The sequence below is a fragment of the Equus asinus genome, chromosome 4, assembly GCF_041296235.1.
Source record: "Equus asinus isolate D_3611 breed Donkey chromosome 4, EquAss-T2T_v2, whole genome shotgun sequence".
Lineage (NCBI taxonomy): Eukaryota > Metazoa > Chordata > Mammalia > Perissodactyla > Equidae > Equus > Equus asinus.
The window spans coordinates 79,687,843-79,699,925 of NC_091793.1; the positions used below are offsets into that span (position 1 = coordinate 79,687,843).

General features: G+C 41.2%; 1 protein-coding gene and 1 pseudogene across 1 annotated transcript in view; both read right to left on the reverse strand.

The window, feature by feature from the left end:
- The window catches only part of LCT (lactase), a 44,712-nt gene extending 39,464 nt beyond the window's left edge, over window positions 1-5,248 (reverse strand). The window contains exon 1 of the mRNA XM_014849525.3: window positions 4,167-5,248. Coding sequence (XP_014705011.3) covers window positions 4,167-4,806 — 640 coding nt within the window. The 5' untranslated portion in view covers window positions 4,807-5,248. The remainder of the gene's footprint in view (window positions 1-4,166) is intronic.
- Window positions 5,242-11,370, reverse strand: LOC106836551 (protein CDV3 homolog pseudogene; annotated as a pseudogene).
- Between the last annotated feature and the right edge of the window lie 713 nt (window positions 11,371-12,083).

Here is a 12,083-nt window from a genome sequence, read left to right on the forward strand (position 1 = left end):
TTAACATAGTGGTGGCCTGGGGTGGTGCAGGGGAGAAGAATGGGAGGTGGGATAGGAAGGAATATATAGGTAGATGTAAGCTGTAGTTTGTTTTGTTTTATTTAATTAATTAATTAATTTATTTATTTGAGGAAGATTAGCCCTGAGCTAACATCTGCTGCCAATCCTCCTCTTTTTGCTGAGGAAGACTGGCCCTGAGCTAACATCCATGCCCACTTCCTCTACTTTATACGTGGGACGCCTGCCACAGCATGGCTTGACAAGCAGTGCCATGTCCTCACCCGAGATCTGAACCAGCGAACCCCAGGCCGCTGAATCAGAACGTGCGCACTCAATCGCTGCGCCACCAGGCAGGCCCTGTTTTGTTCTAAGGATTGGCACCTGGACTAACAACTGTTGCCAATCTTTTTTTTTTTTTCTGCTCTATCTCCCCAACTCACCCCTGTACACAGTTGTACATCCTAGTTGCAGGTCCTTCTAGCTGTGGGATGTGGGACGCCGCCTCAACGTGGCCTGATGAGTGGTGCCATATCCACGCCCAGGATCCAAACCCTGGGCCACCGCAGCGAAGCGCCCGAACTTAACCACTCGGCCACGGAGCCGGCCCGGCCCCTGTTTTGTTTTATAAACCGTCAACCCTCTCATATTTTTTCTTACATTTTTTATTGAGATATAATTCATATACCATAAAATTCATCCCTTTAAAATTTACAGTTTAGTGGTTTGGTTTTTTTTTTAAAGATTGGCACCTGAGCTAATACCTGCTGCCAATCTTTATTTATTTATTTTTCTTCTCCTCCCCAAAGTCCCCCAGTACACAGTTGTATATTCTAGTTGTAGGTCCCTCTGGTTGTGCTATGTGGGATGCTTCCTCAGCATGGCTGACAAGCGGTGCCATGTCCACGCCCAGGATCTGAACCAGGGAAACCCTGGGTCGCCCTAGTGGAGCACACGAACTTAACCACTCGGCCACGGGGCCGGCCCCCAGTTTAGTGTTTTTTAGTATATTCACAAAACTGTGCAACTATCTTCACTATCTAATTCCAGAACATTTTAATCACCCAAAAAGAAATTCTGTACCCATTAGCCATCACTCCTCATTTCTCTCTTCTAGCCCTAGACATCGCTAATTACTTTAGAAATCTCCTATTCTGTTCATTTAATATAAATAAAATCATATAATATGTGATCTTTTGTGACCGGCTGCTTTCACTTAGCATAATGTCTTCGAGATTCATCCATGTTGTGGTATTCATTCCTCTTTGTGGCTGAATCATATTGCATTGTATTTATGTACTACATTTTGTTTATCCATCAATTGATGGACATTAGGGTTGTTTCCACTTTGGGTTGTTATGAATAATGCTGCTATGCAAGTTTGTGATGAGTTTTCCTCTGGACATTCGTTTTCATTTCTCTTGGATATATACCTAGGAGAGGAATTGTTGAGTCATACGGTAAGTCTAAAGTTTAACTGTTTTAGGAAGTGCCAGACTGTTTTCCAAAGGGGCTGCACCATCGTTCGTTCCCACCAGCAGTGTATGAGGGTTCCACCTCCTCCACACCATTGCCAACGCTTGTTACGGTCCGTCTTTTTTATTACAGACATCCTAGTTGATGAGAGGTGATTTCCTCTTGTATCTTAGTTGTTGGATTGAATGGTCACTCTGTGGGTATTTATTCTATTATTTTGCTTTTAACCAACATATGTTATATAACTTTTGTGTGTATATTAAATGATATATTTTAAAAAGAACAACAAAGCTATGAGATTGGACTAAAAAAGCAGGGGAGAACGAGAGATGGACAGAAAGAAGAAAAACTGTCTTTTGGAATAGTACGGAGACTGAAAGGAGAATTTATTTTGTATCCTGTATTATATTGGCGGCAAGCTAGTGATCTTGATGAAACACAAAATGAAGGACAGGAGGAATGAGCAGATGAAGAAATGAAGGAAAACATGAGTTTAAAAAAGAAACGTCTTTAGTAACCTGGTGAAGATTGAAAATGAAATATGCAAAACATTTTAATAAACATGTATACTTTTATAATTTAAATAATTCTGTGGAATCTACCCTCAAAATAAGACAGATTTTCCTTTATTTGAGATGATCCAAGTTCAGTCTTGCTTTCTTTCAAAGTTCATTTACTCAGTGCTTCTTTGGTAGAATTAACAGCCAACACATATTTATTTGCTCACTGACCCCAAGACTGGCTTTCCAAAGAATCGAGTTTCAAAACCAGCATCCTCTCATCTCCTATGGTCTACTCCTGGTTCACTAACCTGCCTGCTGGGCGTCCCCTGCTCCCACTGAAGGGGTTTCACACACTTCCCTTGGCCTGAATGCTTTTCTCTGGATCTCACGGCTTGTCCCTCCCTTCATTCCAGTCTGCTCAAATGATGGGCGAGGACAGCCTCCCTGACAGCCTTATGTGAAATGGCCCCCATCCCCACTCACACTCCTTCTCTTGCTCTGCTTTAATTTAATTAATTAATTAATTAATTTATTTATTTATTCTTCTCCCCAAAGCCCCCCAGTACATAGGTGTAGATTCTAGTTGTGAGTGCCTCTGGTTGTGCTATGTGGGATGCCGCCTCAGCGTGGCCTGATGAGCCGTGCCATATCCGTGCCCAGGACCTGAACTGGTGAAACCCTGGGCCGCTGAAGCAGAGCACTCGAACTTCACCACTCGGCCATGGGGCCAGCCCCTCCTGCTTTTATTTTTAACATAGAAAAAATGTTTAATCTCTCTATAATCAAACACATGCAAATGAAGCATCTAAGGAGATAATAGTTTTCAGCTGTCAAATTACCAATGACAAAAATAATTACATTATTGAAAACAGGCTGTGTGGGGTCAGAAGAACAATTTTATAACTGTTGGTATATACTATTACAACTTTTCAGGAAGATAATTTAGCAACATGCTTTAAAGTCTTAAAGAATGCACATTTTTGGACCCAGTAAGTTGAATTCTAAGAATCTATCAGAAAGAATTTATCAGAAGGTAGGCAAGGATTTATATTCATGTTCATTGCAACATAATTTGTAATAGTGAAAATTAAATAAACGTATATAAAAAAGAGAAAAATATTGAAAACTCTATGATCCATTCATATGATGGGAACGAATAAGTCCATTGAAAACTATGCTTTCAGTTTTTTAATAAAATGAAAATATACTCATAAAATATCTTTAAGAAGTAGAATATACAAGTATGCATATATGTATTATATGCTATCTATACAAATATACATACAATATATAATAAAAACAAGAAATCATATATAATCCAATAGTTCTCACAATTAGTGTACCTCAGATTCACTTAGGGAATTTATTTATTTTTTTAAACTTTTTTTTGTTTTTTAAACACTAACATCTGTTGCCAATCTTTTTTTTGTCCTTCTTCTCCCCAAAATCCCCTGCTTCCACCCCATACATAGTTGTGTATTCTAGTTGTGAGCGCCTCTGGTTGTGCTATGTGGGACACCGCCTCAACATGGCCTGATGAGTGGTGCCATGTCCGTGCCCAGGATCTGAACCGGTGAAACCCTGGGCCACCAAAGCGGAGCACGTGAACTTAACCACTCGGCCACGGGGCTGGCCCCTAGGTAATTTATTAAAATCACAAATGTCCTGGTCCTGCCCAAACCTACTAAATCAGAACCTCAATTAGCTGTGAAGCAGGAATATGGACAATTGCAATTACGTGCTTCTCACTATCTATCAGAATATCATTATTTTGTCTTTGTAATTGTCTGTCTTCCCTGCTGGAATGTAAGCTGCAACTAGAACCGATAAGGTGCCTCGCATAAGAAAAGGGGGAGGCTGAGGGAGGACGGACAATCCTGAAGCCCTGGCAGAGTCAGGGAGGCAGGACTGGAGAAGGAAGGGGGACACAAAGATAGCCAGTGGCGGTGGGGAAGGGGTGCTTAAAAGATATTTTTCAAAGGAAATGCTGAGCATGATGCAATATAAGCCACCCATGCCTCTCTCCATCTGGAAATCTTCAATGCAATATTAATTTCTCACTAACGAATAGATATGATAGGATTATTGAAGGTGAGTGGGCAGGAAATGCCGAGTCCTGCTTTAAGGAGGATGGGGAAAGGTGGCTGAGGAAGGCTGCCCGGGTCAGCCGTCGGGGTCAGGTATACTCACCTTTTGAAGCGTATTTTTCGTGGTAAATCTCATAGGCTTTTCTGTGGGCGTCAGTGAGGGTCCGGAGACGCGAGGCTCTTGATTCCTGGTGGGGAAGCTCCCTGATCACCTCCTCCAAGTCGCTAAAAGTAAACCACATCTCAACAAGGTCCCCAAAGGAGTGGAAGGCAAACGTGGCATAGTCAGCGAAGAGGTCAGCGAAGACTTCACTTTTCTGGACGGTGCTGCCTGGGAGGGTCTGGTGGTGCAGGACGACCAGGGGCTGAAGCTGGGCAGCCTTGAGAGCCTCAAGGAGCTGCCGGTAGCACTGCACTGTTTTCTCGTCTGGGTTCTTGGAGCTTCCTGCTGGGAGAAGTCGTGCCCATGGCAGAAATACTTTATAATGAGTGATCTGACTGGCATAAACACTGCTAAAGTACTCTGGCAGGAAAGCGGGCAGTGGCTGGGGACAAACATAAATATTTTTATCTTCTGCTACAAAGTTAGAATCCCGGTTTCCTGGTGGACCGTTCAGGTCGTGCAGCAAGTCATTCGTTAAAGGACCGGCAGCTGAAATGAAATTTGGATCAGATTCCCAGTCTAACCCCCAGCATGAAAAACTTAGGAGGACGATAAAGACGGAGCTCCAAGCCGGGTCCATTTTCAAGGAACTGATAGGAAGTACGTGGAATCCTTCCTTTATAACTACAGCTGAGGTTGTAAAATATTAAGTGATTTTTAACACTTAATATTTAACTGGATTGTCTAAGATAATGAAATGAGTACATGGTTCACTAATCTAACATCGAAAAATTTAAAGCTCGTAAAAGAGAACACAGACAGCTCAAGCGGCTCACAGTTCAAGCAGAAGAACCTGGAACATGCCCGAAGCGAAAGAGTTCTCCACATTTTTGTCTTACTTACAAATTATTTTAAAATTTGTTTACACAACAGAACAAGTGAGTCCCTTGACAAACATTTTTTCCTCCTTAAAAATGTGTAAGTAAATGATGAACACATTTTGTAAAAGATTCAAACGATATGGAAACATGGGAAAAACTTCCGAATTCCTCTTCCCCCTCCTCCCCTTCCTAGCGTAAGTGCTGTCAACACGGTTTCCTCCAGTTTTCTTTCTCTGTAGCTTAATGGTTATTCAGGAGTTGGAATGCCCGGGTTTAAATCTCGTCTGGTGAAAGTTACTTAATTTCTCTGTGCTTCTGTTTCCTCATCTGTAGAATGGGGATGGGAGGTTGTGAGTATTAAATGAAGTCATTCTTTAGCACGTTTAGAACAAGGCAACTCAATGATAGCTATTATTACACATATACAAATGCAAACACATGTAAGCATATAACATTTAAAATATATAATATAATCTAACATATATGGGATTATGCTTTATGTATTGTTCCTCAGCCTTCTTTTTTCACTCGATAGTTCTTGCAGCTCTGTCTATATCACAATATATAGACCCACCTCTTTTTAACGAATGCATAGCATTCCACAGTAAGGATGTACCATAATTTAACCTCTTGCATATTGAACACTGGTTGGTTCTTAATTTTAATGTGTTACAAATGAATATCTGTATCTGTACATCTTTGTCCACATGTGTGATGACCGTTTCTTTAAACTAAGATTCTTAGAAATTAAGTTGCTGACTCAATGGCAGATCCATTTAGAATTCTGACTGAGATCCAAATAGACTTCCAAAACAGGCTTCTTCAAATCTAAATCCTACCTACAGTTAGAAGCGTGCCTAAATTTCTCTGCTTTGCTCACACCTGTCATAAAACATTTTTGACACTTTGAAGAATGAAAATATTATCTCCTTGTTGATTTCTCATTTTTCTGCTTAGAAGGATAGCTCTTCATGTTAACGGGCTACTTGTTTTCCTTCTGAGATTTATGATCATATCCTTTGTACATTTTTATTATTTTAACTTATTACCGACATGAAAACTCTTAATTGAGTTTGGATATCACGTATTAAAATATGATAGAAAGAAAATTTTCCCCCAGTCTTTTAATTTGGTTTATGGAGTCTTTCAAGGTACAGTATGTGGTACCATGGTTTTAAAATCTAGTGTCAAACTTATTATTTCCTTATTTTTGTTTCTAACCTTTAGATCCTTAGCCCACCTTGAATTTTCACTTTGTGTATGTTGCGTGGCAGGGCTTATCAATTTCTAAGATGTTGTTGAATAGGCCGTTTTCCCCCACTATTTGAAATGCCGCCTTATCAGAAACGAAATATCTACATAGATGTAGACGTTTCTGGACTTTCTACTGCTTAACTATCTATTCCTGTGCAATACCACATAGGCAGTACTTTCCACTTTATGACAGGACGTGGCCTCTCCTATCATTCTTTTTCCTGGAATTTTCTTGGAGATATAAATATATATTCTAAATAGAAATAGGTTTATTTCACTTAGTGGAACTTTCAAGATGGCCCTGACAGCTTCATATCAATATACCATTTTCAGATTCCTGTGTTTATAATCATTGTGATTTCTTTAAAATTATATATTTTAATTATACCAGTATTAAATAATGCATTCTCATACATATTTTTTAAAATTCAGATAAAATAATAGTTCCATTTGCCTTGTACCTAATTCCAGCTACTTCCTAAGAACTATCCACCATTATTAATTTTTCTATATATTTATTACATATATATGTACATGAAGAACATATAGTTTTGTGTAACTAGTTTATAAAATAAATGGTAGTACAATGTGAATATTGGTCTACAACTGGTATTTTCACCTTATACTACACCTTGGAGATCTTTCCACATTGTGTAAATATTAATATATCTTATTCTTTTCAAGAGCTGCATTTTATGACTTTACATAATCCTTCTTTTGTTGATCAGGTTTTAGGTTGTTTTTCACTTTCAGTGTCCCAGACGTCACAATGAATGTCATTGTATATGTGTCTTTCTATACACTTGTAGATTTTTTTTAGGGAAGATATTGAAAAGTACAATTCCTGGGTGGCAAGGTAGTCATATTTTAACTTCTAATGGTACTGAAAAATTTTCCCCTAAAAGGAGTGTCCCAATTTACAGTCCTACCAGTAGCGTACGACAATATCAAATTCCCCTCAAACCCACCAATGCATAATCGTATCAAACTTTAAAGTGTTTTTAGAATTTTCCATGATTTTTAAATTGATTTGTATGTGCTCTGTATCTATTTTGGGAAAATAATCTTTTTCCCATTATAAATTGAAAAGATATATATATATTTAAATTCAATATATATATACTGGAAATATATTCTTCTCATGTATAGCTTGTCTTTTCTGGATATTAATCCCTTCTCTGTTGTGTAGCTTGACAATATATTTTCTCAATTTGTAGCTTTGCTTTCTAATTTTTAAAGTTTTAAATTTTATAAATTCAATAAATTAAATTTATTAATTTTTTCTTTACGATTTCTGTGTTTACATATTGTTTTAGATTTTTTAAATTTTTTTTCCTTTTTCTCCCCAAAGCCCCCCAGTACATAGTTGTATATTCTTCGTTGTGGGTCCTTCTAGTTGTGGCATGTGGGATGCCGCCTCAGCGTGGTTCGATGGGCAGTGCCATGTCCGCGCCCAGGATTCGAACCAACGAAACACTGGGCCGCCTGCAGCGGAGTGAGGGAACTTAACCACTGAGCCACGGGGCCAGCCCCACATATTGTTTTAAAAAGCCCCTTCAATCCCAAAGTTATAAAGCATAGCTTCTTTTTTAAATTAATTTTTAAAAATTGAGATATAATTGACATATAACATTATATTACTTTCAAGTGTACATCATAATGATTTGATGTTTGTATATATTGTGAAAAGATCACCACACAAGTCTAGTTAACATCCATCACCACACGTAATTACAAATTTTTTTTCTTGTGGTGAGAACTTTTAAGATATACTCTCTTAGTAACTTTCAAATATACAATATATTATTAACTGCAGTCACCGTGCCGTACATTACCTCTCCATGACTTATTTATTTATAACTGGAATTTGTACTTTTGACCACCTTCATCCACTTCACCAATGCCCCACCCCTGCCTCTGACAACCACCAGTCTGCTCTCTGTACCTGGGTTTGTTTTTTCTGTTCCCACATATAAGTGAGATCATACAGTACTTGTCTTTCTCTCTCTGACTTATTTCACTTAGCTTAATGCCCTCAAGGTCCATCTATGTTGTTGCAAATGGCAAGATTTCTTTCTTTTTTATGGGTGAATCATATTCCATTGTATATGTATCACCTTTTCTTTATCCATTCATCCATTGATGGAAGCTTAGGTTGTTTCCATGTCTTGGCTCTTGTAAATAATGCTGCAATGAACATGGGGTGCAGATATCTTTCTGAGTTAGTGTTTTCATTTTCTTCAGATAAATAACCCAAAGTGGAATTGCTAGATGATATGGCAGTTCTTTTTTCTTCTTTCCATATATTTATTTTTTATTGAATTCGTTAATGTTACAGAGTTCTTGAACTGCCAAACCATGCCTGAGAATTCAAAGAAAGAAATGGTACAATGGACAGCCTCATCCACCCATCATACAGTATATTAAAACTTGATTCATGTGCATTTTGATAATTTCACAATCTTTTAAAAAGTTATAACGAGTTAGAATTTTAAATCTCCTGAAGGTCTTCAGATTTCTGGAACAGTATACCGTTAAATACCAGTTCCACATATTGAACTCAGTTCATTCTTCAATAACACAACCCCCAACAAAATTTTGCTAGAAAAAAATACATACTTTTCTGGGGAAACACATGGCTCAAGGTCCAAGAGATTGTTTAAGATTTTGGTTCCCAAATGAAGTCTTCACTTTAACCAAGAATCGCTCACTTCTCACTTACTCAGCCAACCTCTCCTTGGCTGGTTCAGCTGCTCACCCAAGTCGGAGGGCAGCCGTCTTCCTGTCACCTCAGAGAACACCACCATGACTGCCCAGCTATGGGTGGCAGGTCCCGCCAGGAGATACTGTGACCCTCCGAGGAGGCCTAGTCCCGCATGGACACTTTCATCAAGACTGAACTCCTACAGGGAAATACTCCCCCAGCAGGAGAGTTTTACTCACCCATTCGCTTCACTCTCACCAGTAGCAAGTCTGCAACTCTGGCATTTGGCAAAGGGATTTATCATAGAGAAACCCCGACTCTGCACCAAGTGGTCACACAGCACTTTGAAATACTTCTATTGAACCAAAGACACAAAACTAGGAAATGACCAGACTATCTCATTAGATGGAAAGACCTTTCAGGAATCCTGGGTAGCTTCCTGCAGTCCCTTTCAAGGGCTAAAAACTACTGGATAGTTTAAGCTGTAATTATGAAAAACAGAAGTGCTACCTCACCTGTCTTTTGTCCCTGACTCTCCAAATGAACAACGTAAAGACACACCAGAAGGCTGATAACAGAGCTAAGGTGGGACAATCACTGCACGTACGGAATGTTCAACACCTGAAAAATCTGGGCACAAGTATCTGGAATTCTTGGCAAAGATCAGACAAGATCCATGACACTTAAGTGGGGTTTAGGTTGAGATTCTGCTTGCGTTGCTCTGAATTTTTAAGGACAGGGCAGTGAATCCCTCGGCCGGCGTGAAGCCACGCTCGTTCCACAGCAGTCCACTCTACCATTTTGACCTGATCACGAAGGCTTTGGCAGCACCTGAAGTAGAGCCCGCTGCATCCACTGCCCTTTATACCAAAGGCTATTTGGTTCCACTCTAGGGGGCAAATTCACGAAACATTTCACAATTCTAATGCATATTTCAGGTTACTTACCTAACCAAGCAACATGCTCTGTCAAAGGACTCATTCCAAGTCAAAGCAAAAACAAGGCCTTTATGTGGAACACAGAAAAAGCACTACCCAAATAAAAAATTACTAAAAGAAACAAGATTCTGCCCTTTCCCACTTGGTGGACCCAAGTTTGGTTGCATTTAATTTGTGGTTACCTCAGAATACAACTCAAAGTTTAAATTATAAATTACAACCCTATACAGATTATCTGAACACCTTGGTTCTTTTGCAAGCCGTACGTTCCGGAAGTCTAATACAGCCAGAGCCCACGACAGAACGCTCCTGGAGGGTGGGGCACAGGTTAATTAAGGTCACTTAAATCTTCCTCTTTTACAGCAGATCAGAAGCCCAATGGCTGACTTTCTGCAGGATTTCTGATACGAATCCAGTAGAGCTGGTTTCAAGTTTCACATCGACACTTAATAGCTGTAACCTTCGCATCCAGAAGTTGTGATCCACACAAAGTCCACGAGTGCCAGCAAACCTAGGGAGTCAGCGCTTACCAAGGCTCTGTATCCGAACACAAAAAGATTTTGCAATGACCAGTGGCTGCAGTTTTTGTTTTGTATTTGCAGAGTAATTATGAAAGAACACTGTTGAATCTAGGTCACACATTTCTATAGCGAGGAAAATCCCCCTAAATCCGATACACATAGAGAGCAGTAAACTTCCAGCACAGAAGGGCCAGTCACTTACAGTGAGTGGTCTGCCTCAGGTGTAGAGCCAGCAGAGATGGGCTGAGGACGGCTGTTCCTGGTGGTTAGCCGTGGTCCGGTTATCTTAGCAGGGTTAGCACAGGCCATTCCTTAACTGGACTGTGCGCGGCCGCTTCTCTGACCTTCCAGCACAGCACATCGGTTGTCTAGCTGCAGTTTAAGGGCCTGGCTTTTTGAAAGCTCATCCCTACGTCTCATTCAGTGTCTGACTACTTTCAGAGCTCTTCTCCATCTCTTTATCCTTCCAGCTCCCCACATGCTTGGCAGTGGGTTGCAGGGATGGGAACTGTGTGTCGCTGTCTATTTCTGGTGGTCCTTGTGTTTTTTCCCTTGTTGTGGTTAATCTCGCCCCGGGATGCCTATACACATCACTAGTTGTTGCCGGTTCGGGGGTTTCTGTAACAGTTCCTGGAGCAAGAGGTGCTTGCCCTGGAGCTGTTTTATTGCAGGGACCTGAAGATTTTTCTACACCACCACCTCCACCTCCTTCCCACTTATCACCTGGGCCTTCTCTCTTTTCATTATCCTCTTCTTCCTTTTCACATATTGGCATTGCCTGAACTCTCAGGCGGCTGTAGTCAACTTCTTTTTGCTCAAATTCTTTCCACTCATCTTCCTCCTTCGTTACGGCCTTGGTGGAGGCCCCGCAGCCCACAGCTCCCGCCGCCCGCCGCGCCTCGCGGCTCCGCTGCTCCCCCGGCGCCGCCGGGCTGCTCCGCTCCTTCTTTTTGTCCCTTTTGGTGAAGAAATTGTCCAGGCTCCGCTCCTCCGTCTCGGCTACGGCTGCAGCCTCCTCGGGCCGCCTGGGTGGGGCGGGCGGCGGGCACGGCCCCCGGGGCTCGGAGCTTGGGGTGGAGGCGGGCGGCGGGGCGGGCAGTGGTGCGGTTTGCAGGGGCCTCGCGCGCTGCGGCGGCCGCCGCCGCCCCCGCGGGGCAGGATCCCGCCCGCCCTGCAGCCGGAGGGGCAGAGGATCGCGCAGGCCAGAGGCTCCGGCGACAGTGCTCTAGCGGGGGCGCGTGCAGGAGGGAGCCTGGTAGTTCTATTTTTAGTTTTTTGAGGAACCTCCATACTGTTTTCCATAGTGGCTGCACCAATTTACATTTTCACCGATGGTGCACAAGGGTTCCTTTTGCTCCATATTATTGCCAACACTTATTTCTTGTCATTTTAATGATAGCCTTTCTAACAGGTGTAAGGTGATATCTTAGTGTAGTTTGATTTGCCTTTCCCCTAAGATTAGTGATGTTGAGCACCTTTTTAAGTACCTGTTGGGTTTCTCTACGTCTCCTTTGGAAAAATGTCTACTCAGATCCTCTGCCAGTTTTTTAATCGGATTTTTTAATTGAGGTGTATGAGTTCTTTATATACTTTGGATATTAACCCCTTATCAAATAAAC